Source organism: Pezoporus flaviventris, unplaced genomic scaffold (genome assembly GCF_033815535.1).
Source record: "Pezoporus flaviventris isolate CSIRO_AGI_PZ_B2104156 unplaced genomic scaffold, CSIRO_AGI_Pfla_v1 ptg000041l, whole genome shotgun sequence".
In the NCBI taxonomy this organism is placed as follows: Eukaryota; Metazoa; Chordata; class Aves; order Psittaciformes; family Psittacidae; genus Pezoporus; species Pezoporus flaviventris.
This window is the reverse complement of record NW_026892589.1, coordinates 12,248,046-12,275,535: the sequence shown is the minus strand read 5'-3', so window position 1 is coordinate 12,275,535 and position 27,490 is coordinate 12,248,046. Positions and strand designations below refer to the sequence as shown.

General features: G+C 44.4%; 4 protein-coding genes and 1 long non-coding RNA gene across 7 annotated transcripts in view; 2 read left to right on the top strand and 3 right to left on the bottom strand.

Annotated features, from left to right (window-relative positions):
- The window catches only part of ATP2A2 (ATPase sarcoplasmic/endoplasmic reticulum Ca2+ transporting 2), a 44,957-nt gene extending 43,480 nt beyond the window's left edge, over positions 1-1,477 (top strand). For both annotated transcript variants that reach the window (XR_009745738.1, XM_061466265.1), the window contains exon 21: positions 345-1,477. Coding sequence is in view for 1 of the 2 variants with exons in the window: in XM_061466265.1 (XP_061322249.1) it covers positions 345-358 (14 nt within the window). In the remaining variant the exon portion in view is untranslated. The remainder of the gene's footprint in view (positions 1-344) is intronic.
- Positions 1,478-7,915: 6,438 nt separating this feature from the next.
- On the bottom strand, positions 7,916-15,372 carry ANAPC7 (anaphase promoting complex subunit 7). 2 transcript variants are annotated; one of them, XM_061466263.1, is made up of 11 exons: positions 15,186-15,372; positions 14,080-14,266; positions 13,137-13,256; positions 12,748-12,859; positions 12,346-12,499; positions 12,103-12,245; positions 11,726-11,843; positions 11,106-11,302; positions 10,389-10,613; positions 9,812-9,962; positions 7,916-8,967 (listed from the first exon to the last, which is right to left on the bottom strand). In XM_061466263.1, exons 1-11 carry the CDS (start codon positions 15,284-15,286, stop codon positions 8,778-8,780), a joined length of 1,698 nt encoding a protein of 565 aa, XP_061322247.1. In that variant the 5' UTR covers positions 15,287-15,372; the 3' UTR covers positions 7,916-8,777. The 2 variants fall into 2 exon arrangements, with proteins under 2 accessions (XP_061322247.1, XP_061322248.1); XM_061466264.1 differs by lacking the exon at positions 15,186-15,372 and having other exon boundaries at positions 14,178-14,266.
- Positions 15,373-16,752: 1,380 nt separating this feature from the next.
- ARPC3 (actin related protein 2/3 complex subunit 3) lies at positions 16,753-21,609 on the bottom strand. The gene is made up of 7 exons (XM_061465679.1): positions 21,418-21,609; positions 20,291-20,390; positions 19,179-19,255; positions 18,895-18,963; positions 18,490-18,616; positions 17,860-17,954; positions 16,753-16,927 (listed from the first exon to the last, which is right to left on the bottom strand). Exons 1-7 carry the CDS (start codon positions 21,607-21,609, stop codon positions 16,865-16,867), a joined length of 723 nt encoding a protein of 240 aa, XP_061321663.1. The 3' UTR covers positions 16,753-16,864.
- A 397-nt stretch (positions 21,610-22,006) lies between these two features.
- Positions 22,007-23,715, top strand: LOC133275938 (uncharacterized). Its single transcript, XR_009745737.1, has 2 exons — positions 22,007-23,038; positions 23,072-23,715. It is a non-coding gene; the product is annotated as an uncharacterized LOC133275938 (long non-coding RNA).
- GPN3 (GPN-loop GTPase 3) lies at positions 23,515-26,857 on the bottom strand. The gene is made up of 8 exons (XM_061466260.1): positions 26,575-26,857; positions 26,387-26,495; positions 26,126-26,293; positions 25,891-26,015; positions 25,121-25,236; positions 24,429-24,525; positions 23,945-24,073; positions 23,515-23,749 (listed from the first exon to the last, which is right to left on the bottom strand). The coding sequence occupies exons 1-8, from the start codon at positions 26,620-26,622 to the stop codon at positions 23,687-23,689; spliced, it is 855 nt and encodes a 284-aa protein (XP_061322244.1). The 5' UTR covers positions 26,623-26,857; the 3' UTR covers positions 23,515-23,686.
- Positions 26,858-27,490: the final 633 nt, after the last annotated feature.

Below are 27,490 nucleotides of genomic sequence, written 5' to 3'. Positions count from 1 at the left end.
TAAAACTTAACAAGTGAGGCTTGTGTGTTGCCATTGGTCAGGCAGAGAAAGGCAAAAGCTGTCTAAACATGTCTTAATTCTGTTTCACTGAGGTCTTACATAGGAAGCACTGGCTTTGCTGATGCGAAAGGGAGCTCTGCTGCACTCAGCGCTGCTGAGCCATAATCCAGAGTCCTGGGCTTTAAGAACAAAGTAACCTGAGAGTGTCCCTCCAATGCCAGGGCAGCCAGTTATCAAACTTAACATTCTTTCTTCTGTCACTGTTGATCTTAGTCTTGCTTGTATGATGATACTGAGCATTCATCCTTTCATTAACTGATGCCTTTTCTTTCTTTCCTTTTCAGCAATACTGGAGTAATCGCTTCCTAAACAATTTTGCAGAAATGTAAGGTTGTTTTGTTGCGTGCATGTGTTTTTAGCAACACATCTACCAAACCTTCTGCATGTATTGTGTAAAGATTCTTTGCTTTCCCTAAAACAAAACTCATTGTGTTTCTCTGTGGAAGAAATGTGTGGTACCATTAGGACTTCATTATTACAGATGTACAACCGTGCAATATCTAGCAAACCGAATGGGAAACTCTGTCTCCAGAGGAGTTTGGGTTCTGTGCTGCATGGAGAAGAGTTGGGTTATCCTTGAACAAGGAATTGTGGAGCTGTCAGCCAATTTTCCCATATTTCTATATGTAAAATGTCAGTTTATACAATGTACAATATCAAAATAATGCATGCCTTCAATCATAGCCAAATCTTTCTCTGTATTGTATCATCCCAACCGTACTACTCTAGAACAGCTTATGTACAATGCTATACTATTTATAAAATCCATTGGGAAGTAACTTACAGGTGAATGTTAAACCATAAGCCTCCAGTTCAGAACTTTGGCTTTTTCTTTTTATCATGTGTGCAAATGGACCTCTTTTGCACTGTAATGTAACTTATTTAAATCTAAGGCAGTAAGACAGATGTTGGTGCAATACAAACTGTCGTGATGCATCTATCTAAAACGGCAACAACCGACTTTAACCAGTGACCACACCTGCATGTGCGACCTTTAGAAGCTGTAAATAAGATCAGTTGTCTCTTTCCATGCTGACAGTAAGAAGCATCACACCCGGTTTCATTTGTATCAGGTAAATAAACCTCTTCGACCAGCCGTACTTTGCGTGTTATTTTATGCACTTTGTTTTCTGCAGGTACATTTGTTCATACTTCAGAGCTCTCTTATATTAAGGCCAGGATGACACTCACTATAGCACCAACACATTGCAATCTTTCCTCCTAGAACTATGCAGATGCCAGCTGCTCTTCCGGCAGTATTGACCTCCTCGCTGGTGTGATTTCCTCTGTCCGGGGGCTTGTGTGTGTGTTTAAGGGACACTGTCAAGTACTTTGATCACTCGATTTTTTTAAACTGCTCCATTGTTTGTAAAATCCCTCTGAGAAACTCAAAATAAACGATTCTTTCCCAACTCCATCTTCACTTCTTTTGTCCTTTTCTATCTTCTAAATTGCCCCAGCACGAAGCACTTGTTCAGTCTCTTCCCCCTTCCGTAGGCAAAAGGAAGATGAACCAAATGTGTTTGCTTCAGTGCAAATCATGAGTAACCTACTCGGAGTACTTCTACACTGCTGCTTTCCAAACCACGGGCCCTTCTGCCAGCCACTCACAGGGCAGGAGTCTGTAAGTTTCCAAGCTGAGTTTAGTTTGGAGTAAGAGGCAAGGGAGCCTCTCTACCCACACAGCTTCAGCCAACTGCAGTAATGTGCTTTAACGTCAAAGTAATGCCTCTTAACCAGCAGCAAACAGCGTTATCTAAATGAGGTGACATGTATGAGACCCTTCAAGCACAACAGTGTGACATTTAAAAATACAAGGGTTGAATTCCATTGTTGAGCTGCCCTAAAGGAAGGTGGAGGATGCATTAGTGGTTGTGCCCACTTCCTACTATGGTAGTGCTAGCTCTGCTCCTCACCTCTGGGCTGAGGCTGTCAGAACCGGGTTCAGCACTCAGCTCTTATCTACAACTGCAGCTCTTCCTGATGTTGTATTTATAGCCTGTCATCAGCACACACCAACATGCACCAGCAAAAGGCCCCCCCTGGGCCACCCAACGGCTGGACCATCCCATTAACACTACACAGGCACCTGAGCTCAATGACTAAAGAACTCCTCTGGTATCACCCTCGTCACCTCCAGCTTTGCTTTCATTAGGAAGCAAGAGAGGAAAAGCCAAGGCTGCTATGTATGCAGGTGGAGGAGTCAACTTTCCCTACAGAGGCAGGCAAGGAACACTGCTTTACTGCTGGGGAAAGATACCATCAGCAGCTCCCAGCAATCAAGCTGCAGCCAGCTCGCACCTTCCCAACCAAGTCACGCAGCTCCAGTGTACCGTGACTGCAAAACAAGGAGATCTGTGATCCTGTGCTTGCTGCTGCCCTGCACGGACACCCCTGGCAGAAGTCATGACTTGGAATGAGGTTTCTCCTGTCACTGCCCTTCACTATGACTTAAGCACAAACTTAAACATGACTTGGGACTGACCTGCAGTGGGCAAACAGGCTCCCATCACCCCTGAACTCATCAAATGTGTTTCCTTTCCCTTCCTCGCTGTCTGCAGGCCGGCTGACTCGAGGCTGCGATGCCAACAGCGATTCATGGTGGAGCTATTCAGCTTTCCAGGGATTCCTGCCAAATGCCTGTCATCTCACCACGCTGCTAACACCAGTTCCAGTCCTCTCTGCAGCGGCTGCTTTGCTGTGGGCACAGTTCACCTCTGCTTCTAAGATGTGGGCACCAAATCCTGTAGCTTTATAAAACTCTAAGCCTCTTGTTTATGGGCACTGCCAGCTTCTTGGGACATCCCACCGCAGGGTTCATACCTTCAGGGAACTGACGGCACAAGAATCGAGGCACAGGCACCAACCCATGGGCACAAACCTGCCATCAGGTGCTGGAGACTTCAGCCTCAACCAGAGAGCATGGACTCGCGATGGGCTGCTTCCCAAACCCCCCACTACCCATATTCACAGCATCCAGACCTCCCACAGATCAAGGTAACAAGAACAGAAGGAAACTGCTATAGCATCAATTCAATCTCCGCTCAATTCAATCTCAGACAAGGCATGCTGCACGTGGCCTGTCAGAAACCAAGTTTCCAAAGCACCTAGAACCTGCTTTAACAGGTCCTCCACCTCCCAGAGCTCCAGAACCTCCCCAAGCAGCCCCAGTGATGTTTCTACCCACATCTCAGCAATGTGTCAACCTGATTTTGCAATAAAACAGCAAAAAGCTGTATGTGATGTGCCAAAACGGGCCTGAGGAATGAATGTGTGCACTGCACAGCATCAGATCTGCATCAGGACATGCAATTAAACCAGAGACCTAAACCACTGCTGCTGCCAGTGGCTGGTGGGAAACTCAGAGCTGTCCTGGTGAGACCAGCTCAGCATTTAGCTCTTCCCTACATCTAACCAGGTTCCAGATGCTCCTTGAGGAGGTCTCTACCTAACTCAGAAGGGCTTTCATCAGGCAGATGTACATTGAAAGACCAGCAGCATCCAGCCTTTCACAAAACAGAGCTGCTGCTGCTCTGATCTTAAATCCTAATGGGATTAAGAGCTCCCCTCACCAGCTGCACAACAGGCTTTGAAGTCTTCACCAAGACACTTCCATCTCGGTGAAAGCCCCGCTGGCAGCATCCCACCAAGCTACTCAGTTTCCCTTTACCTGTTGCTAACAGTGCAAAGGCAAACCTCAGTGGGGTTAGGAAGGGGCCAAGTCCGGCTTGCAACCGGCAGCACCTCCCTGCGTGCCATGGCTGCGCGCCCGGCAGCGTGGTCCCTTACACAAGGAATCCCTGTAGCAAGTTGTAAACGTTTCTACACTATTTACAGCCAGATGATGGATGTGCTTCCTTCAACTGTGTAAAGCCTTGGAATTCATAGCATAGATGATAAATCATAGCATGAAAGGAGATGAAATCTGTTTCCTAATCGCCCTTTCCAGGCAAGAGGCAGCAGGAACAAAAGCAGGAATCTAAGCACAGCACAGGAAGGGTTAAATCCCTTTTGCAAAAACTCAAGTATTTCCAGTGTTACTGGGCAGGAGGTCCTTAAAACGTCTCAGAGGCCAAGATTCCCATGAGGGGAGCAAACACTTGACCTCCAGCCTTATGGAACCGGCCATGGTCCAGTGTGACATTACCCTCCGCAGAGCAGACACCAAAAGGAGCCGCCTCCTCCTTTCCTGCCTACTAAAAGCTGTCCTGGAAAGCTGAGGAAAGGTGAAGTCTGTCTTCAAACCCCATTCCTCCTCATGTAACAGCCAGCAGCAACACCAGAATCCAGTAGGTACTCAGGGCAGGTAGAACTTAGGCTAATACTGTTCTCTCATTGTAATGCCAAACCTTCCCCGTGTTAAATAGGTTCCTGCAATCCAGGCCCCCTGGGACTACCAGATAGACAGAGACAATTCAATCCATACGAACATATCTTGCTTTCACTATGGTCCTCAGTAGGAAAAACAGAAACTGAGGGACCCCATCAAGTTTTACAAGGCAAAAAAAGCCCCTTGGTCACAGATTGCAGCTTTTTACTGCCTTCCTGATAGACAAACATTTATCCGAGGAACTATACGGATGCAGCTTACTCAGACCAGCGTAAGCAAGACGTGTGGCTGCAGATGCTGCTCTTGCTCTGATGTCATCATGCTGGGAAACTATTTAGTATTCCAAGAGGATGAAGCCAAGTTACCAGCTTCAACTTGTCCACAATGCACGTCAAAGAATAATATTATATATTATAGACTAAACATTAGGAAAAAAGCAGAAACAACAAAAATTCAGGGAATTTTCTAGTAGCCAAACAGTTCAGGGAAGGAGCTGGCATCTGAATGGCCTTTACAGCAAAGTACAGGGCAATGCACCACCTCCCCAGCACAGGAATCATAGAATCACAGAATAGTTAGGGTTGGAAAGGACCTTAAGATCATCCAGTTCCAACCCCCCTGCCATGGGCAGGGACACCTCACACTAAACCATCTCACCCAGGGCCTCATCCAACCTGGCCTTGAACACTGCCAGGGATGGAGCATTCACAACCTCCCTGGGAAAGCCATTCCAGTGCCTCACCACCCTAACAGGAAAGAACTTCTTCCTTATATCAGTCCTTTTGTACTGCCACTTCAACCCAAGTTCTTGGATCAACTGCCAATGTAAGTAGTTCACTTCTGTCAATCATTAAAGTCTCCCAGCCCAGGTGTTAGATCTGTGTTTTTGTATCTGGTTATGGTATAGCTGTGTACCTTGAAATCAGAATGGCAGGCACAGCCTTTGTGAGTTCCATATGGCTCAGATCTAAGTGAGGAGATAAGAAATGCTCCCTGCTTCTACCCTGGATAGATTCGTTTGCACATCACTGAGCTCCTGAAAAGCAAGGAGGGAAAATCACCGCACAGAGAGGCCTAATGTGGAACACAGTTAGCAAAAGGAATAAAAACAAGTCCTAGTTAATCAAACACCTCTCTATAATCAGCAGTAATAGAAAAGGAAACACCACCTCAATTAGACAGAAAACATTAATCCTGGCCAGCAGTCCTCAGTTCTATGAGCTCTGCTTCACCCAAGATCTGGACATCAGAATTAGAAATACTGCCAATATTTCAGGTGTTAGCAGCACACCACAAAGCATGAGCACATCGCTTGCTACAGAGCCTGCATTATTTAGGTAATTCCATGCCACATCATGAGCACGTGTTTGCTTTTGAGGCTCTGGTAAACTCAGTCTTTTAGCCTTCACCCGAATGGATTTGAGGTCTGAAAAACTTCAGTTCCTTTCCATCACTTCTGTATCTTTCCCATGGCAGAGTAGGAAAGATTTCAAACTTACTAATGACACCTGTGATTCAAATTCATGGATTTCAAGCAATCACAGGTGCTTTATCCTTATCCAGCCCAAGACCAGCACTTGCTGACAGGCCAACCCCATACATTACAACCCCCATACGTTGAGGCTTTCTTGCCTCACCTGTGAATCGCTTCACACTGGGGAGCTTACATCACGACTTGACACAGTCTGAACTCCCGTTTTTGGCTTTATGATCTTCTCTTCTATGGTGCATAGCACATGATAAAGAGACAGAACGAGGTCAGCTGCTTATCATAAGCTAATTGTTCTATTCCCTGAACTAGAGCACCAGGAACTGGAGGGTGCAAGATCTCCGCAAAACCCAGAGATCACATTCTAAACTTAGAGCGCTAATGAAGGCTCATTAATAGGAAAGAAGAATCCCTCTAGAATTCTGAAGCTACTGCTAAATATATCTATATGATGCACTCAGCATGTATGGCACCTTAAAGTTCCGTAGTCACTACTGTACAACTATCAGCTGTATCACCCCAATACATCAGGTACTTACAGAGGTATCATATGCAGGATCCAACTGAACTTTCCACTGCCAACAAGGAGCCAAGTTCTCAGGAAAGAGGCAAGGACACAGCTCTATTCATAGCTACCTTCAGGTGTCCTTACACACACTGGACTTGTTTGCTAAGCACACTGATGGTTTCTTTAGAGCACACTCATCTTGCGGTACAGCTTCCTGTCTGTTCTAAAAGAACAAATTACCAGATTATCTACAAAGATACTAGAGTGGCTTTAGTAGAACTGTGGTTCCCCAATTTCCTGGTCTATGTGAATGCTTCTGGAAATGCCTAAAGCCAGTGGTGTCCGCCTGCAATTAATGACCTATTTAAAAGCATCATTAGAATAGAATGGCCCAGCAGGTGGCAAAATACAGACCACATAGCTCATCTATTTCTCTCATCAAAATTAAATATCATAGAAGTATGTCCTTTCTTTAGTTTAGTGACATCAAGAACTCCATTCTTTCATCCACAACAGAGGTTTGGGATGCATCTATAAAGCTGATGAAGCTACCCAGCTTCCAGATGCAGAACACAATCTGATGAGTGCTCAAGTTTGAGGAGAAAACAAAGAGATACATCTGTATTTATTTCTGTTATGAAAGATGTGCAATGAGCTGGTATCCATTCACTACAATGCAGAGCAACAGCAAGAACAGATTCTTCACAAGAAGAACCCACCAGAATGCAATTAGCAAAATGTTTGCTCCGACTGAAACGCAGCCTTTTGGTGTATTTGTTTAAGGAAAGAGCAGTAACAGCTCCTGCCAAGCCAATCACCACGGCGGCAACAGCACACACTTTCCTCTTCTTCCCATACAGTCTTCAAATAACCATAATTCCATTTGATATTCTGGAAAGCCTAAAGCCCACAAAATTCCAAGAGAGAACATACCCATGTATGGTTTTACCATGGTTTTAACCATACCCATTTCTGGTTTTAAATGGATAAACTATTAGACTCCTGCTTTGTAAGATGCGACACTGAAATACTTCCAAAACAGGCTATAATAGAAGCAATCCGCTTATTCTTTTTGTTGTGCGTTTTTCTAACTGATACAATGCACATCACAGAGGGAGAGATTTTACCCTTATCTGCATTATACACCTACAAGTAGAGAAGGGTGATCTTCCCCTTTTCCTCCACCGGATACTCAAAACTATTTCTTAGCTTTGCGAAGAGTCCCTGTGCTCCAGCATACCTGTGCTAACAGAATAAATACAAAAGGAATTCGACTGCCAGTATAAAGATAAAAATACCTGGTTTAGTAAAGAGTAAGGAAATCGGAACCTTCAGAGAAATAAGAAGTCATCCCTCCTGCCACACATCAAGCCCACAAAACCGAAGGGGTTTCTAGGTTACACAAAGCAATTCGCCCTGGAAATGCTGATGTTGAGAATCTGTGTATGAAGCAACTTTGCTTCAAAAGGTGAGAGAAAACACATGAATTCCAGTGTCACCTGACAGAAACACAGAGTACATAAACGTGGAAAAACCAAGACAAGACGTGTATTTGCATAATTTAACGTTTCTACAGTAACGCAAGCGAAGAGGGATGAACTCTTTTTATATCACCTTAAACGTCAGTGCTGTACACAGAATGGGAAGTGCTTTGAGTCACTGCTCCGAAACCTTTTAGCGGCATCCTGGAATAAAACTGCATTTCGAAATAAACATTCATCTTGAGACTGGAAGCGATTACAGGGTTTAGTAAGGACTGAGGAAGCAACTGTGATTCTCCAACACTGGCTCAACGCTGTACACACAGAAATCAGTCAGCTACAAAAGTGTCCTGGAAGTCCAAGTTTCTGAGTGCTCCGAACTCCTCCTGAGCAGCGCGTGTAATGCCCTACAAACAGACAAGTTAATTCAAACACAGCGAAGAGAAAAGTGCTGCTTTCAGCTACGCCCAAGCAGCTCCTCCAGGCTGCAACAGGAGCATCAGCCCGAATGGAAGCACACAAACAAGAGAAAGACCTTTTCCACAAAGGAGTACAAACCACTGTATTTACAAACCGATCAAGCACAAGTAGCCCTGCACAGAATTCAGATGCTGTTTTCATCAGGCTTACGACACACTTCAGATTCTAATGCTTTGGGTTTTAGCAGGCATCTTTTGAAATGAAAGTTGCAAATAACCTCCAATTCAGTCAGTCCCTTACACTTAATAAATACAAAACATCAAGAATCTTCATGGTATTGAGATGCATAGAACTGTTAAATGGTTCCAGAGTCTTGTAAGAAAAGAACTAAAGTCCTTTGTTACGGCAAAAAATATTGTTTCTGTTCTTCAAGGAAGAACGGCCCTGGTGGTGTGTTGAAGTGCCAAGACAAGCAGGGGGATGAGGCCATTACTGCATGCCAAACCACTGCTCTTGATCTGCCCACTGTGCTGCTTCGCTGTCACTGCCTTCCAAGTCCCCCTCTTCTCCACTCCCCTCCATATCATCCACATCTTCTTCCTGGGTTGCATCTGTTGGACTTTCCTCTTTTTCCATTTTCTGCATTCCTTCCAGTGACTTCTGATCATTTGGATCCAAACTGAGCAAAGTAAGAAAAGGAAAGAACTGTCCTAAATCTTTTATTTCCTTCTTTAGTTATGACCTTATTAACAAACCTCATCTTCTTGTCTGCACTTCCTGTTTAACATCATCAAGACGTCTATTTTAGTAGATGATGCAGCTTCACCTCCAGCTGACTGTAACACTGAGTGTTAGATCTTTATATAAACTAGTTTTGATCCCCAAGAACGTGCTTATCTAAACATCACACTCCTCCACAAAACTTCGTCAACTCTTCCAGATAATACTAATTATAAAGTAACATAAAAGCAGGAAAGATTTAAATTGCTATAAGTAACTATGTGCAAGTGAAAAGCCGCTGACCCATTTAAGCTATGTAAGTTTGCAGTGGACATAATAGGCTATATTTAAAGCAAATGTAACTTGTTGAAATCAAAACATAGTAACAGTTAATATGGCAACACCATCAAATAACATTTTGGTTATGCTTAATTGAATCACACTACTTAAATTTACTTAATAGCTCATTTTTTATATAGGGCCTTCTAGTCTAAAGGAATGGATCTTGAGGTGTCTGACTATATAATAATTCATAGCCATAAATGCCTTAATCCTTCAGTCAGTCAAGGAACTGCATGTCTAATGGCATATTCAGCATTAATACAGTCCCTAAAGTTTGCACATCTCAGTTCAAAGCTTTATGACCAACTAAGTCATGAATGGGATGTCATTTGTAGGGTTTTAAGGGAGAATGATGTAAAGGTACCTCTGATGCACATCCTAATCTATTAGTGGCTCAAGTTTTTACTTAGTCAAGTTAATTGGTTCTTATAAATATACTGCAGTCTCAGTCTCTGCTTTACCTTAGGGCAATACTGTACTGGTCCATCGCTTCCTGGTACTCATTGACAGCTACAAGAAAGTCTCCCAGTATTCGGTGCAGAACACAGTCACTCTGATTAGCCAGTGCATTCCTCAGCAAAGCAATTCCATCTTCGTACTTCTGCTCTCTACCTGTTTACATGCAAAACTACAGCTTTAATTAATAGATACAACAATGAAAAGTCAGAGTGTACAGAGTCATCACAAGACTATTTCCTCCTTCAGAACTGTAGGGGGGGACAGCAACAATATACTTCTTGCAAGATTAACTCTAACCAATGACTTTTTGTTGCAATAATGGCTACATTCACTATTAGAGACACTCTGGAATGAGAATATTTTGTCTGTAATTGTTTTAAGTGCTGCTGTAATATTAGCTGCTAGATGCAATTAATTCCTGTGATTTTTCCTTCGGGATAGAACTGATAAATCCCTGGGCTGTAACATCACATCACTTTATTGATGTGATTCCTCACATCAATAAAGCTGAAAAACACTCTTCCATGTAAAGCAGCATGCTTTAAGTAAATCGATATGGAAAAACCCAAAGGAACTTACTAAGAAGTTCTGCTTTCTTTACCACAGCTTTAATGTAATCAGGTCTTTGTGTCAGCGCTTTGTCCAGTAACGTCTTGGCTTTCTCCTGTGTGACTGGGTCCTCGAGACAGACTGTTGCCAACAGAGTGAGTGTCTGGGCATTTGCTCCCAGGGTTTTATACACATTATTTGCCATAACCATGGCTTCACGGATACTGTTGGACGCCAGGTAACATTCAATGAGGCCTGATGAGATGAAAAGGAAAACATTTCAGGTTTTGAATTCATACTACAGACACTCACCCCTCCTCAATTATTTGCACTTAGTAGCACTCTAGACTTCAAACACCTGACACTCCAATAGGCAAATACAAATTCCAATGGAGAAAGCCACTCTACATTTTAGCATATTCATTCTACACATAATTGACTTTATCACTTTACTTATAGACACCTAAATACACCTAATCTTTTTCTCCAGTTCCTGTACGGAGATATGAATACTTCAGCTGGGCTCTTCAGAACTATTTACTTGAAGCTGCTGTAAATATGACAAAATGAAGCTCCCAGTGGAACTAACCATACAGTTAACATCATCATCCCAAAGTGATCTGCTCAGAACACCCAAGTCTGTTTATATCCAGATTAAACAAAGGGAAGAACTGTCTATTCTCTTGTCTAATCATCAGCATGACACCAAACCAGTAGTGAACGTGTGAGTAGCTTCACTTCACTCACCTTCATAGCAATCCAGCCTGCAAGGTGCAAGACGTATTGCTTCACGGAAGTGTATAATTGCTTCCTGGACTCGGCCCATGTTCCTAAGAGCAGCTCCTTTCAGCAGGAGAGCTTGAACACTGTTACTATTCAGCTGGATAGCTTTGGCTCCTAAGTATAAGGCACGAGAGTATCGTTTACTGTAGAAACTATGACACCTATGGAAAGACAAGAGGGGTTGTAAACATGTACTGGCTGTGGTGCCTGTGCACATTCACAGAGGTTTAAAAGAAGAAAAATAAAGGCAATTACAGGCAACTACTGAACTTCTTGCATTTGAAGGTAAGAATACATGTTCAGGGGAAAAAAAACAAACTTTAGGAGCTTAGAAAAAAAGCAGTATGAATATTAACTGCTACAGCTATTTAATATATCATTATTAGTGCACAGATGTGTTAACTCTGATAAGTTTAAACATACAGAAAACAACCAAAATAGGTATTTATGGATAGTTAAGTTACCCCCAAAACAGGATAGGAAAGCACCTGGTGAACAAAAACCCTGAATCCACTGTATCAACTGCAATCCACTGCCTGCAGCAAATCAAGAGCTGAGATAAGAAAGGCAACAAAAGAACTTACCCCGATACCACCCAGGGTTCTGCATGCTGATCAGATATATTGAAGAGACGGCAGCCTAAGTTCTCCACATCCTCTAATCGACCTTCACGTGCCAATAAGTAACCGTACACATCCATTCCTAAAGAGAAACGTTTCAAGATCCATCAGCAAGAAATGGAAAGTTCATTTGCACCAAGAAAAAACCAAACCAAACCCATGAACATCTACTTTAAACTGTACCTCTACCAGTAATGGTTCCAGATACACAGCTTCTGAACTGAAAGGCAGGTACAAGCAGATACAGCATTCCCCTGCATGTCTGATTGCATGTAGCTGCTACTCTAAAGTTACTCATCACATAACTACATTATGTACATGTTCTTTTAGGATTTACGCACCTTTTATTAGGTAAGGATCCAGCATTTGTGCTTGTTCAAATTTTAGAATAGAGTTCTTATTATCTCCAGCTCTGAAATACAGGTCTGCCAAGCTCCCCAGTAAGTCCACATTATCCCTCAGCAATGACTTCTTCTCTAAAGAGCTTTAAGAGAAATAAATGCTGTTATTAATGCCATTTTTAATGCAATTATATATAAATATTAATACATTATTTGACTGTATCATGCCCTTTGAACTCTTACCAAATGGTATTTATTGCTCTTGTATTGTCTCCAGTATGCACAAAAGCATATGCTTTGATCCACACGGAAAGCCAATCCAAGTTAGGAATACTCTGAATCACATTGATCGTCATAGAGGCCACTTCAGCACCTTTCACCGACAGCGAGAGCAAGCCTGTGCAGGAGCAGATATACATCAATTTCAGCCATTACAAAGTGCTTTTAATACAAATTAATTGTCTGCAGACCAGAAACTCCATCCCTTGACAAACATAAACAAGCAGCTTAACACTGATTTTATAACATGCATGATGTAGGCATTATATGTTACATGCAACTGCAAGACAAGTTACCTAGTCCCAAGCATAATTCAAATTGTAGTAGTGTTTAATACTGAAATCCCAGCAGCGTGCAGACACCTACCTAGTATGGCATCAAGCGCTAAAGGACACTGCCTCAGTACTTCCTTGTAGCTCGTAACAGATGAGCGTTCTTGACCTGCTTTCTTGTATAGATTTGCCAACATCATATTGATCTACAAGCAAGAGAAATATTGGTAGAGTCAAGTATGAGAAAGGAGAAATCCTCACAACTTTGTCTTCAAGCATGCCTTCCTCCCTCCTCTTCTGGGCAAAACACAAGATTACCTGCTCTTCTTCTTATCATATAGTACAGAATTAAAGTAAATGCTTCTTTCTGAGCCTAAGGATAAACTTTACATTATTTTGCATTTGCACAGTACATCTTGAAATCTCAACATCTCTTTCAAGATATGCTGAGCAAGGACTTGTGACCAGTCTGCCAGAACAAACCTTTGGGGTCCTCTGTCTGGAAGGAATTCCATCAAGAATAGCAATGGCATCTTTATCTTGCTTCAGCATTGTGTAACATTCAGCCATTTTGTATTTCACTTCAATTTCTGATGGTAAACACTGAAATAAAAGGGAAAGATTGAAGTACAAGGTTGCTTTAGTTGGGTAAAAGATCTGAACACAGCTTCCTCACTAAATGCTTACACTATGTTCCTTCCAGTACCTGAAGGGGGCCTGTAGGGATGCTGGAGAGGGACTCTTTGTTATGAACTGTAGTGACAGGACAAAGGGTAACGGGTTAAAACTTAAACAGGGGAAGTTTAGACCGGATATAAGGAGGAAATTCTTCCCTGTTAGGGTGCTGAGGCACTGGAATGGGTTGCCCAGGGAGGTTGTGAATGCTCCATCCCTGGCAGTGTTCAAGGCCAGGTGGGACGAAGCCTTGGGTGCCATGGTTTAGTATGAGGTGTCCCTGCCCATGGCAAGGGGGTTGGAACTGGATGATCTTAAGGTCCTTTCCAATCCTAACTATTCTATGATTCTAAATCTAGTGCAAGAAAGTGACTGATGGCAGTATGAGCCTACTGCTGGCTCATACTGCTCCTGTCTTACAATGAAAAACATGAACTACACATACAAAAACCATCTCATGTTTGAGACCACAGTAATTTTTGCATTAGAAAACACGACATTAGTGGGTTTGGAACAAATTAGCTTTAAATGTCACATTTACTTGACATAAACCCACAACCTAAGGTATTCAGGAAACCTGTAGATGTGGTGCTTAGGGACATGGTTTAGTGGTAGACTTGGTAATATCAGGTTAGTGGTTGGACTTGATGATCTTGAGGGTCTTTTCCAACCAAAATGATTCTATGATTACTGAGTCAGACACATTAATTTAGGCAGTTAGTTTTTCAGTACCTGGTTAGTTTTTAAATACCTGGCTTTGCGGAGTTGTTGCAGCATTCCCAGTTGAAGGTCTTACTTTTGAAGTTTTACTTAATGCTTTTTTCTGCTGCAAGGCCATCGTATACTTACTCACAGCGTTCCTATACTCCTTATCATGGAAGAGAGAGTCAGCATGATACACAAGGAGCTGGTATTTCTGAGATGGTGAAAACAGCTCCCTAGAAGAAAAGCAAACAGAAAGGCTGAGATCAGCTGCTGCATAAGAACCAGAGCCTTACAGAACCGAAGTAGCTGTAGTTTTGGCTTCAACTTCCAACTGTTGCTGCTTCTTTACTACACCGGAAAGACCCTTGAGTATCTCCTCATAAAGGGATTATCTCACCAATTTACTTTATCTCTATACAAACAGAGGTAATAGCCGCCCCTGACACCTCATCAGCAACACCACCTTGTGTTTAGCTGCTTGGCCACTGCTTTCCCTAAGGAAGCAGCCCCCATCCTCCCCATAACAAACCACATCAACTCACATTTTGTTTGAATAGGCTCAAAACTGAAAGCAACCCCGCTCCTTGTACTGCTCTCCTCATCCTAATCCCCATGCTCCCAAACTTTACACCCCCCCTTTAGAACTCTCCCAGTATGTTTGCAGAACAGTTAGGGCTTCAGAATGGGTTTGGGCTTCAATTAGGGCCTCAACCCCATTCAACATGACAAATTGCACCTTATAGGACAGTCCTGAAAAATAATGGGAACTAATTGAGTCAAGGGAATTTCTGTGACCACTGGAAGGAGAGAATTGCCGCACTAATAGGATATTCATGCTGTAACATGCACCCCGAAGGGTACAGGCCGTGCTGCTCCTCCTGAACGCCGGGAAAGGCCGGGAGCAAGAACCCGGCACCAGAAGCAGCTCTAACATCAAACCCACTTCCATCCCTGGCAATGCTCAAGGCCAGGTTGGACACACGGGCTTGCAGCAAGCTGCTCTAGTGGAAGGGGTCCCTGCCCGTGGCAGGGGTTGGAGCTGGAGGAGCTTTAAGGTCTCTTCAACCCAACCCAGTCTATGGCTCCAGCCCCCAGCTCGGTCCCGCCTGGCCGCTCCTTCAGCACCACCGGCCCCGCGGGAGGGCCACTCACGGGTTATTGCCGCTCATGGTGAGGAGAAGGCCGCTGAGGAGCCGCACGTTGGAGTGGAGCCCGGCGGACGCCATCTCCCGGACGTGCTCCACCACGCTCATGCTGACCGGGACCGAGACCGAGACCGGGACCGGGCCCGCCGCCGCCGCCACTCCAAAATGGCGCCACCGAGGGGGCCTCGCCCGCCGCCGCCGCCAGGGTCCCGCTGCGCTGCCGGACGCGCTGCCTGACAGGCGCACGGCGGGCAGCCCCGGGCGGCTGTGCGCCTGCGCAGGGCTGAGGCGGGAAGAGGGGCGTGAGGGGAGCTCGCAGGGAGCGGGAGGAGCCTCTGTCCGGTGTCGTTATATAGCGGAGACATCGCCTCTGTGTGCATGGCTACTGAGTCTGGTTCATTTTTCCTCTTACAGTGTTATTTGCCGGCTACGGCAGGTAAATGTGATTGAGGTCTGAGAGACAGCGAAGCTCCTGCCTTTAAAAACAAGTAACTGAGGAGAAAGACCCGTCAAAATGTGGGTTTCTTCTGGGACACAGCCAGGGGAACCGCCTTACTAGGGCCACTGTTAACTACAAGGCGTAGACTGAAAGGAAGGGTGAATCATAAAATATTTTTTCCCTTTTATTGCAAAAAGGCAAAATATGGCTATATTATATATTACATACATGTAACTGCTACAGCAAATCGTATCAGTGGGAGCTTTCAGTTTGAACATGCTGTCAGTGCTGTCTGGAGGGCAATACACCTCTCAACATGCCAAGGGGTAAACCAGGACTAGTGCAACTGACAGAAGCGTGTTGGTGCTGTATGGTGACAGTGGAACACATATTGCCACAAGGGAAAGAGACAACTGAATAAACCAAGCTTGGATTTGCAGTTCCTCAGGAAGCATCTGACCGATCGGAATGTCATGGCTCTTTCCAGTATCGTGTGATGGTTGTGCTTGAATCGTCCCCACAAAGGGAGCCTCAGACTATGCTACAGCATAATTACATACATATTATCTGCATGTGTTACCCTTTGAAGGCATTTTAGTACCAAGGAGCACTGCCCTGCGGAGGCAGACCTGCTAAATAACCAGGTACGTTGCCACAAACTATAGCCCCTGTATTAACCCCCTGTTTTCAGTGGGAATGATTCACTCCAACTGATTGGCATTACACAATAATGATGGTCTTTTCACCCACCTCTGATTTAGTCAAAGGCCATCCATAAGACTTAAAGCAGTTACCACATTAATTACAAGCCAAGTTTATTGAAAACAAGGTAAAAACCACTGCACTCGACAACACAGCGTGAGAGGCGTGTTTTCCATGGACATACAGTACTGAGACTCTAGCCAGTAGAGCAATCCCACAGCTCCCCCTGCCCCACAGGCTAGCCCATTTCTTCTCTTAAATACAAGCCCCATTTTAAATGCCAGCTGCAGTCACTGATAATGAAGCAGCTTGGATCTGAAACAGCATGTTAGAAATCACTTATTAAGCACCAGCTTAATATTTGCTTACATTACCCAAGTTACCTTTTTGTTCCCTCTAATCCCTCATTGACTGGTTTGTGGTGGGGTTTTGCTTTTCTTCATAAGCACTTAATTCTTCCTTGGTATAAAATATATCCAAAACAAAGGCAAAATACCTAAACACCTTGCTGTGACAATGTTTAATGTTGTTGCTGCTTTGCCTCTTCACTGCCCAGGACCTGACAGACTCTTGTTCATGAACTGCCTCTTCACAAAGCAGATCCACCACTGCAGAAGGAAGCACAAAGTCGGACTATACCCAGAAGGCCTTTCCAGGTGATAAAATAGTGACTTAAAAGCATTCAACCTCTGACAAGCAACAAATGTTAAGGCTCCAATTTTGCACATACAGTTTTCCACACTGGTTTCTGCTAGAATTTAGGTGAACAAGAGGACAGGAATAGACTCAAATTTATAATGCAGGGAGTTGGAACTAGATTACCTTTAAGGTCCCTTCCAACCCAAATCATTCTATGATTCAATAATATAGAATATTATATATAGAAATCTGTAACATATATAACATATAATACATAATATATAGAGAATACATATTATATAATATAGGGCTCTGAATTAAAGCAGGACATTCTACTTTATCTTATTTCTATTATTTTAATTTTGCTGTCTATTCCAATATAATTATGAAAGGATGCATCAGAAAGGTATGCCTTTGAAACTAAATTAGCCCAAATAATTTCAATACTAAATGCAGTCACATTTGCACATGAAACATATGAACAGTCAGGAGGACATTCACTCATTGATTAGCTATTTGGTTTTAATCTGGATATGAGACAAAAGGGTCTGCTTCAAAGAAGCTTTCAAATCAGAACTGCCTGGAAGATGAACAGCATCATTCCTGCCTGTGGATTTCCATCTGAAAACCTTGCCAAGAGCAGATGTGCAATACTTTGAAGAGTCGAACCAGACACCACTTATTACTGCCCTGCTTTTTAAAGTAACCTAAATTGGCATTCACTGTCTTGCTGCATTACAGATTACATTCATTGATAACTTGCAGCCTGCTATTTCACTAGCCTTGTAAAAGCCAGGAAGCTTGTGCCAAAGTCATCCACACCTGATCCCTCCCCCATCATCTCACTTCCCTCCACAGCAAACCTCTCATTAGATCTGTGATGATCACATTAAACTCTTACCTTACTGGGCTTGTCACTCTGAGGATCAAATACCTTCTCACAAAGGCGAAGACCAGTTTCTTGCCTCAGCTGCTGCAGGTAGGCCCTCATCACCTCTGAAACATAGCACAGGAAAAAACAGTGGAAACTGAGGCAGCACCAAATCAAACTGAATGGAACAGAGAAACAACAATTACTGCTTACAGCAGGAAGTGAGTTTTCACATCTGTAGGTACTCATCAGCTGGCTGAGTTGGTTTGCTCAATTTACAGCCATAACTGGGATTTTTATGGTATTTTTATTTTAAGGATCATACAAACTCTTTTCTGCTCTCAGATACCTTTGCTCACTGTGGGCTTCCTATTCTGCCAGTGCAGCAGTTAGCTTGGGCTCCATTACAGATTTTATCTAGTGATTAATGCTGATGCAAAAGGGAGACTCAGATCCCTATTTGTTCTGTCAGATCTATGGATCCAGGGAAACCACTGCCCCCCTGAGGTCAGAAAATCCAGCTCTGCTCCCCTCCTAAAACGGAACTATGGATTTAGAACATTCAGTTTTAACAGCAGTATCTCTTACTGCAGTTACAAAAAATGCAGCTGGTAAAGTAAGAGCCCAAGGAAGCTTTTTGGGATGCTGGATTAGCCTTACCTTCCTCCTGCTTGTTGGCGGGTTTGGCGTAAATGGCATTAAGTGGAAAGCCAGGCTCCCCGGGGATTGGGAAGTTAGTGATTCCCAGTGTGTACATCTCTTTCTCTCCTTGGCCTTTGGAGTTACACTGGAAGAACCAGACAAACAATGGATTAACAGTTACAAACAACAGCTGATGTAGTGATAGAGCTGTCTGTTTTATCTGTAACACATAAAAACTCATCAGGAAGAACACAGTGTTTCTTTGGAGATCTACAGACTTGGCTAATCAGTGGCTCTGACAATAGGGAGGGGGGTCAACAGGGTGATTTGTGCCACTGGGAAGACAATATCAGCAAATCCTTTCCCAAGTATCCCCAGAACAGACTCAGTTTTCCTCCTGCACAGAAATTCCACTTTTCTTACCTTTTGCAGCTTTTTCAAGCACTCAGAAATGTAGAGGGTTACATAGATCAGTGTTCTGTCAGCCTCGTTCTGCAAAGCAAGAGCAAGCAATGGGAATGAGTTTAAGCCATTCTGGCCTACAATTTCCCCATGAGAGGGAAATGCAATTTATGGCATTTACCCAGCTTTAATTAAGTGGGAGGAAGGGAATTTATTGTTATCTAGCAGAACTATTTCATTGAAAAAATATTCACAGCACCAACCCATCAAAGAACATCCATATGCAAAGTATCTTTAAGAATTACCTTAATTTCATAATTTTTGAAGAAAACATTAGCTTTGAAGTAGTAGATGGCTTCATCTATAATATCTGTGTCCTTAGCTAGCAAAAAAGAAATACAGAGTTAAACAATGCACCATTAAAGTACATTTGGTCATAACTTTTACTCTCTGAAACACATAAATAAGGATTATTGCAAAAGCAAAACCTTGGTATTCACAAAAAGCAGAAGTCAGAAAGCAGTTGTTGCTGTGTGAAACACCAGGGAGCTCAGACTGTTAACACTTGAAGTTCCTGGTCTTAGCAGGAGCTTGAACTCCTTTCTTCTCCCCCCCACCCCCTGCTATGATTTCTTACTTCACAAATGGCACCATTTCAGCAGCTCCCCACTTTTCCACCAGTTGAATAACTCACCAGAGTTTTAACAGTGTAAAAGTCTCCTCGGGACACAAAAATGGTTTTGGAAAAAGATCACATAAATTTCATTGTCCTCTTCAAAACTAAGGGTGAGGAGCAGAACACACTTCTGGATGCCAACCACCAACTGCTTAAATTCAGTATTTCCTTTATATTTCCTTTCCCAAATTGAACCACCACGTTACTGGGGAATAGCTACTTAATGTGCTGAAGGGGAATCCTGACCAGGCTGCCTTTGGACCCTGTTGGGATGCCTGTAACTTCATCTCAATTTTACCCTAAAGTGCTGCCTAACCTGCTCTTGCCCTTTAGAGCAGCCGAGTGTCTTCAGTCACTGACCCAAAGCCCAAGTTCTCTGTAGCTAAACTTCCACTTCCTCTGACAGCAGAGGGTTCACAGCACCATGTCCTCCTCAAAACTTACTGACGAGCACAAGAGGAAGCATGAGAATAGTAACCATAGGCTTTAATTACTGAAACAACTGATTTAGCTAGAGCGTATTTCTCTGTGCGTAACTGTTCGCTATGATTTGAACAACTTAAGTATTTGAAAACTTCTCTATAAAGTGCAGTTTATAGAAATATGAACTAGAAATAGCACTCCATTTCCAATCAACTCATGGCTCCTCTCACCATTCTTGCTAGTGCTGGCTTGGAACAAACTGAGAGATGATGATGAGCTATATACAGGCAGTGGTTTCAGAGATTATTATAAACTTACTTTCCCGAGGTGCTGGGCCTTTGAACTGGCTTCTGATGGGTAACAGTGCCATGTTCCCAACTAACTTGGTGTCTGAGTCCATTAAAGTGGAGTGGTAAGCCTAGAGATGGCAGGAACAGATAGTTATTAACGCTGCTGAAAAATAGACATTTCCATGTCTGATCATGTGTCCCCTGTGTCAAGTAGGAGTCAGTCTAGTTTGTTAGTGATGCTTCCAGTATTTTTTCCTTGCACAAACAATGTCTGTTTTCTCTTTAGGCCCAGATCTCAGAGCTATTCTGGTCGAGACCATGGAAGCATCATCACTGGCACCACTTCTGATCACAGTGAAGGGAGACAGCATAAAACAGGTACGGGGAGGCTGCCAGACCCCATTCTGCACAGCACCAAGGCAGCAGCAGCCCTGTTCTCCTGCCTCAGTTATGGGGCCATGAAAGTTAGTTGGCCATTAAATATGACTGTATTTTATTTGCATGTCTAGCTAATAATATTAGCTAATAATAAATAAAACGAGTCTTAACATGAACCCACACAGCCAAAAAATAGACCCTTCTGTGCACTGTAAAACTGGTCTAAGTAAAAAAAAAAAAAAAAAAAAAAAAAAGACAAAATCCTTTCTGCATGTGACAGATTCTCCCTGGAAAACCGATTTTTAAGCACTGATGAGTCCAGCTTTAGGCACTTTCCAAGCATTCCCACCAAGAAGCCTTCACCTCCTCACAGCCTATGTTTTGTGGGGGGAGAAGGGGATGCAGCCAGGGGCGTGTGTGTGGAAGCAGCATCCCCTAGCAGAAAGAGGTGTGAACAACACCAGAGCACAGCACTGCTTTTTACCACCCTCTTCCTGGCTGCAACCGGGGGATCCCCGGCAATAGGAGGAAGAGGAGGAGGAAGACGAGGGCGTCGCCCTTGCAACAGCCTCCCATAAGCAGCAATTTCCCTCTTTCACTGGGGTTTCTTATCGCCCCTTTGGTCCACCAGCAGCTGCCCAAGGCCGGCAGAACCCCTGTCCCAGCCCCGGGGGGAGCGCTCTCACCCCCCCGGCCCGGCCCCACCGCCGTGGCCGCTGCCCTCCCCTCTCCCTGCCGGCACGGGCAGGTTAAGCGCCGGATGCGAAGCCCCCTCACCGGCATCTCGAAGGGCAGAAGGCAGGTCAGCGGGGCCGGGCAAGGGGAAAAGCAGAGAGGAGCTAGCAGCAAAGCTTCCGCCTCTGCCTCCGCTGCAGGAAATGAGGCAGCAGAGGCGGTACGAGGAGGGGAAGCCGAAGCAGAGGCCTGCGGCGTGCACCGCCCCGAGAGGCACCGCTCCTGTGAGAGCATTGCCAGCGCGGCGAAGGTGCTCGGAAGCACACGCAGAGGGGGACTTGGTTGTTTTTTCGTTCCCCATGGAATTTCCCCCTTCCCTCTTACTTTGCAGTGACCAGCACTGCAAGTAATCCCTCCTTAACCTTCCCCATGCCACACTTTCCTTCTCCAGCCACCGTAGCATCTTCCTTTCTTGCTGGAAGAGGTGAGCTCCTGTCTCCCGCAAGGGTCAGTGCTTGACAAGAGTGCAGGAGAGGACGCTTTGCTTGCAACTGGTTTTCTCTCCTGTGCATTTGCAGCACTCCTGCGCATTGTGTGCTCTGCCCTAACAAGCAACAGCCGCAGCCAGCTGCTGGGCACTCGGTGTAAGGAAGCACAGAGTGCGGCCAAACACATTGTGTCCAGTGGGATGCAGTATTTCAAGGTGCATGCTCCTGTTACTATCAAGCCATAACGTCCCATATGACCCAGTACACTGAATTTGTCCCCTGGTAGATGACTCCTGGCATGATTCAGGAAGAAAAACTTGAGAGATTTGGAAGTGCATCAGGGTAATCTAACTGCAGGGCTGGGGTTTGTCCTTTTGACATGTCACAGGCATCACTTGTCCTGAAGAAGCACCAGTCTGGAGGTGAGGGAAGCCACCAAAGGTTTCCCAACGTTTGCATCGTTTAATTCAGCCAAATCTGGTCCTGCCACGAGTTATGTGATGAGCCTCTGAAGAGCTGATGTTTTTTCACAGCTCTTCCTGGTGACTGCAATGGCTATCTTGAAACTGAACTCTCAGTGTTCACTAATTGTGCTGGGAGTAAGGTTTTAGAAATGCCAAGTATCACAAGGCTGGCAGTTTTTGCAAACCTGGCTTTGAAAGACAATTTTAATAGCTCTTAGGTGACATCTTATTTTGCAGTTTTGGGTTGTTCCCATTTAAAAGACTTCATACAATCATCCATGGCCTCCACGTAAGGACGCAGGGAAGGTCTTTTCCTCTAGACATGCAGCATTTGTTCATCTGTTGAACCTCCCTTCCTGTTTTGACTGTGCAGATGCTTATTTCAAAAATAAGCACCAGAGCAGCATGACCATTTAATCATTTACTTAAACAGACATGAAGAACAACCCTACTGATGAGTAAGAAGAAAAATTACACCTTCTGGACTACAAGCAAGAAACTACAGAACTAAACTCTGTACCAAGTTGCTATCACAGCCCAGGCTTAGGTAAGTGAAGTTGTCTTCAAGTATTTAATCCTTGATTTGGTTTCCTTTAAGGGGTGTCCTTGCTCTCAGACATCTGCTGACTGTTCCTACAAAATGACATCAGTTATTCTAGTGAAATACTTGGCTGCACATATCTTGTGAGGATGGGGTTAATTTCTAATACATGGACTATATATAGGTGATATGCCTACATCTAAGCATTCACTGATGTTAAGCATTTCACGGTTTAGAGTATTTGTTGCTGAATTCTTTGTTAGAAACTGTTAACATGACTGCACAAGACCATCACCAAGTTCTTGTTTTCTTTCGAGTGTTGCGCTGCGCTGAAGATGTTATTGATGTATAAATCACTTAAAGCCATGCATGAGTTGTACAGAAAACAGCCTTAAGAAAGCTTAAAATCTGGGCTTTTCCAAAGTGAATGTAAAACACTCGTCTTCCTCAAGAGGCTGGGTTTACCAGATGCCCCTTTGAAGCTGCCAGTCAGCTCTTTGCCTAACTCAGGTTCAGTTATCAAGTACAATTCTTTCTCTCATAATGAAACTACTTGCTTATCTCCAGTACTACTTATTACAACCTATTGATGTTCAGTGTTACCCCTTTTGCAGATAGTTGTTTTCAAGCATTCCTGTGCTTAAATGAGATACATCAATATGTGAGGACCTTGTATAGCCCATGTGTTTTATAACACGCACGCAAGAATAAAAATTGTTTATTAAAATAGTTACAAGGGCATAGAGCTCACTTTTCATTATAAATAGTAGTTATCTTACAGATAAAACATTGAGTATGTTTGTGTAGGAGTGGATTTTCTTTTTCACTTTTTAACACAAACAAGGTATTTTCTCCTCCCATATTTGAACATTCACTTTTTACTCATCCACATGATCTTGAAAATATTCATCCACAAGAGCAGATTTATCTTCTTCACATTCCTGCCAAAAAGAAAACAGAAAAGGTAAAACCTGACTTTTCCCCTCGTGGCTGCTGCACCTAAGAAATCTTAGTGATCTTAATGGTCCCTTCTGACCTTTCAAGCTTAAAAGACATTACTCATAAGTGTATTACAACTTATATTATGGATTCTTTTTAAGGACCCATAAGACTATCTTCTCAAAGAAGTACTTTACCTTTGGTTCTTTAAATTCAAGATCTTCTCCATACTGAATCGTAAAGTCTATGTGCTGCAGGACTATGTTTATGCTTTCCTCATCAGAGCAATCAAAAGGGAGAAATCGAACCATACCATAGTCATCAATCTAGAGAAGGGGTTCAAAGGATGTTAGTCAGAAAATGCAGCGAGTTCTCAATCACAGTACTCTAAGCTACCTCCTTAAATCACACTTAGGTGTTCCTTGTCTGAAAAACCTAATAATATAATCTGAAAAAAATAATGAGTTAAAATAGGCAAAAAGTAAAATCCTCAAGTGCCTGAATGTCTTTCCAATCCTGTCTTTGTTAACAGTCTGGTAGGTAAATACGTATTTTTGGGGTGGGGAGAATGATTATAGAACATACAGTATCAATAACAGCAATGAAGTCAGCAACCACACAGTATGGTTTATACGTACAGGACTGAATTTAAGGGTACCAGTTAAAAAGCAATATACCCACCAATCCACATATGGATTTAGTCAGCTTTTTAAACATTTTGCTTTTCAATATATTTGTAGAATCTTCAATCATAGAATACATATCTGGATCCAAGTACCTGGGAGAAACAAAGTCACTGTTAACATGGAAAGAATCCTTGGCTACAGAGCAAACAAGTCATTGTGCTTTTAAATAGCTGCCAAAAACATTTGTGATCCAAATGAGCTAACTGTATCAGAACTTAAAATGTGTAAAAACAATTTTTGTAGATATTTGAATATCTCACAAATGTAAAAATAACACATACGTAATTCAGTATGGTCAGTATCAAAACCCTGATATGATCTGTTCTGGTTTAGGTTTTGAAGTACAGCAGCCTGCAATGTCATTCAGAATAAGTTATTCAAGATAACTAGTTACAGAAAAATCCAGAGGTAAGTACAAACATGGAGCTAGCTTTTTGATTCTGACTAAACTGTAAGCATCCCACCCAGGCATTTAAAGCCTATGTTTGATATCAAACAAATGCATCACAGAATCATAAGTTAGGGTTAAAAAGGATCTTAAGATCATCAAGTTCCAACCCCCCTGCCATGGGCAGGGCACGTCCCATTCCAAAAGAGTATGTTTTAATTGTGGGAAGCATGAGATTGAATTTTGAATGGACATTGCTTCCTCATGTTACATGATAAAAGTAGGTTTTTGGAACTTACTTTTCTATTTCCTTCTTGGCTTTCTTGCTCAGCAAATCCATTTTGGTCATAATGTTAATCTGTGGAATCTCTAAAGATATCATTGCACTGAGAGCTGCCAGAATTCCAGAGATAAACTGAAGGAGCATAGAAATGATGTAGTTAAGCACAGAAAAACACAACACCAATACACAGACACTCAACCACAGACCAAGTCTAGCTAGTGAATACATGAAACATGAACACAAGCCACGTGAGGAATTATTCTCTGCTGGGAAAGGGAGGTGCTGAGTATCCCATCTGCCATCATATCTGGATCTGCCACTGAAAAGGGCATGAAGAAAACCCAAAGCCCGTCCCTGGATTCATACTGCTAGACGGGAAAGCAGCCTGCTCTCCTTCCAGATATGAGAAAGCCCTCATGGAATGACAGGAGAATTTTGCTTGGAAGGGACTTCTAGAGGCTATTTCGTTCATACAACTACTAAAAGCAGAGGGAACTTCAAAGTCAAATCAGGTTGCTCAGGGGTTTTGCCTGGTCAAGGCTTGAGTAGCTCCATGAACATTCACTACACAGTCTCTCCATGCCCTCTTCCCACAGCACAGATCTGCTTTACATCCAACTGGAATTTTCTTTGGTGTGACCTGTATCTGAGGCAACTGAAGAATGCAATCACATCTCCCCCAGCTTAGCATTCTTCCTGCTGGACTAAACAAACCCCACTCTGGAATTGCTCTGATTCTTTGTTCATTCTCAGTATGAACTTTTACAACGGATTTTGAATAGATACCTTAAAAGATTCCACCATAAACTGAGAATCCACCAGAAAAACTCCACAGACACGGAATTCCCATTGCTGGAGCTGCTCCACCAGCTGTTTCATCACTGGCAGATGTGTGTAGAGCTCGATCTGACCTGGAGAACACGCAAAACATCAGGCACGCAGGAATGCGAAGCCAGGCGGAACAGTTATCTACGCTATAGTACTGCATATGAAGGACACCAGAACGCTGATGTCTGCTTACCTGGGCAGTCAAACAGCACATAGTCATCCTCTACGTGCCCAAGGCTTTCCTCCAGCCAGTTGAAGTTATTGGCGAAGTATTCCATGCAGAACACGAGGCCGCCGTTGGGTCCGAACCGTAGGGAATCATCCTCCATCACATCATCCACCTCTATTAACTCGCGGATGTCTACAACAACACGCACGCACAGCGGCCTCAGCTCGTTCGCTCGCAGCGGTGCCCCGTACCGGCCTCCCGCCGCCTCCCTCCTGCGCTCCCTACCTGCCGTAACCGGGTAGCTGAAGAGCTCCGCCGCCGGGTCCAGGTTTACCACCTGCACGGCGCGGCCCAGCGCCTCGCAGTGCTGCAGCATGGTGGAGCAGTACGTACTCTGCAAGGCGCACACAACCGCTGTCACGGACCGACCGCGCCGCTATCACCTCCCCGCCGCCGCCCGTCCCCCGCCTCACCTTCCCGCTGCCCGCCGGGCCCATCACCAGCTGCGCGTACCGGGGCATGGCGGCGGCGGTAAATGTCCGCTCCCGCGCGCCGTAGCTCGCGCGATCCCGTACCGCCTGGTAACGGGGCGGCCCCGCTCTACTACGGCGAGCCGGCGGGCTCAAGCCACGGCTCGTCTCTCTCGCGAGACGGCGGCGGCGCTGTGGAGGGCGCACGTGCGGCGCGGGGTGTGGGACCCACCGGAGGAGGACGAGGAGGAGCCGCCGCCGCCGCCGCGGCCTGAGGGGCCTCCCGGGTAACGCCAACGCCGCCGCTGCCCCGGGGCTCCCCCTCCCCTTCGTCCCGGTGCCGAGGGGCCTTTCCCAGCCGGCTGCCAGCATCCTTCCCTCCGCTCCGGCACCCTCCCTGTGCCCCGCTGCTGCGGCTCTGCCCGCTCTCCCTGTGATCCCTTTCGTCTCTGGTACCTCAGCGTCCTCCGTTCCCTCAGCTCTGCCCCCACCTCACCATGTCTGTGATCCCATTTGTCTGACACACCAGCACCCTTCCCCTTTCCCCCCACCCTCCCCTCACTTTTATCCCCTTCGTCCCTCATTTGGGAGCTCCATGGGTCCTCCCAGCATCTTTCCCCTCATTACCACCGTCTGCTGCCTTTCCCTATCGCCTCCCTGTCCCCCCATTACCTCTGGCATTTCCCCCTAGCTCTCTTCAAAGCCCAGGCACAGCTTGTGCGGCAGCTTGGCTCCGAGGCTTCCACACATATATCCTGCTTGCTCCCAGTGATCCTGGGGCAGTTATGCGTTTCAAACTCCTCTCCTGTTGGCCCCCATCTTCTAAACCCCTTGCCTGTAAAAGTGTGCATGCAAACCACTATACCAGTTGGTTGAATTTCATTTTCCTGTTCTGTGGTGGTGGGGTTTTTCTTTGCCC

What these genes read in the sequence shown, in the direction of transcription:
- ANAPC7 (XM_061466263.1), bottom strand. Translation starts at nt 15,286, where the DNA reads ATGAGCGTGGTGGAGCACGTCCGGGAGATGGCGTCCGCCGGGCTCCAC. An exon ending in GAACCCTGGGTGGTATCGGG is followed by an intron (nt 11,303 to 11,725) that starts GTAAGTTCTTTT and finishes GTCTTTCCATAG; the next exon opens with GTGTCATAGTTTCTACAGTA. An exon ending in AAAGAAAGCAGAACTTCTTA is followed by an intron (nt 9,963 to 10,388) that starts GTAAGTTCCTTT and finishes GCATGTAAACAG; the next exon opens with GTAGAGAGCAGAAGTACGAA.
- ARPC3 (XM_061465679.1), bottom strand. Translation starts at nt 21,609, where the DNA reads ATGCTCTCACAGGAGCGGTGCCTCTCGGGGCGGTGCACGCCGCAGGCC. An exon ending in TTCTGCCCTTCGAGATGCCG is followed by an intron (nt 20,391 to 21,417) that starts GTGAGGGGGCTT and finishes TGCCATCTCTAG; the next exon opens with GCTTACCACTCCACTTTAAT. An exon ending in CGCCAACAAGCAGGAGGAAG is followed by an intron (nt 17,955 to 18,489) that starts GTAAGGCTAATC and finishes GCTATGTTTCAG; the next exon opens with AGGTGATGAGGGCCTACCTG.
- GPN3 (XM_061466260.1), bottom strand. Translation starts at nt 26,622, where the DNA reads ATGCCCCGGTACGCGCAGCTGGTGATGGGCCCGGCGGGCAGCGGGAAG. An exon ending in CAGCTACCCGGTTACGGCAG is followed by an intron (nt 26,294 to 26,386) that starts GTAGGGAGCGCA and finishes GTGTTGTTGTAG; the next exon opens with ACATCCGCGAGTTAATAGAG. An exon ending in TGTGCTGTTTGACTGCCCAG is followed by an intron (nt 26,016 to 26,125) that starts GTAAGCAGACAT and finishes CGTGTTCTCCAG; the next exon opens with GTCAGATCGAGCTCTACACA.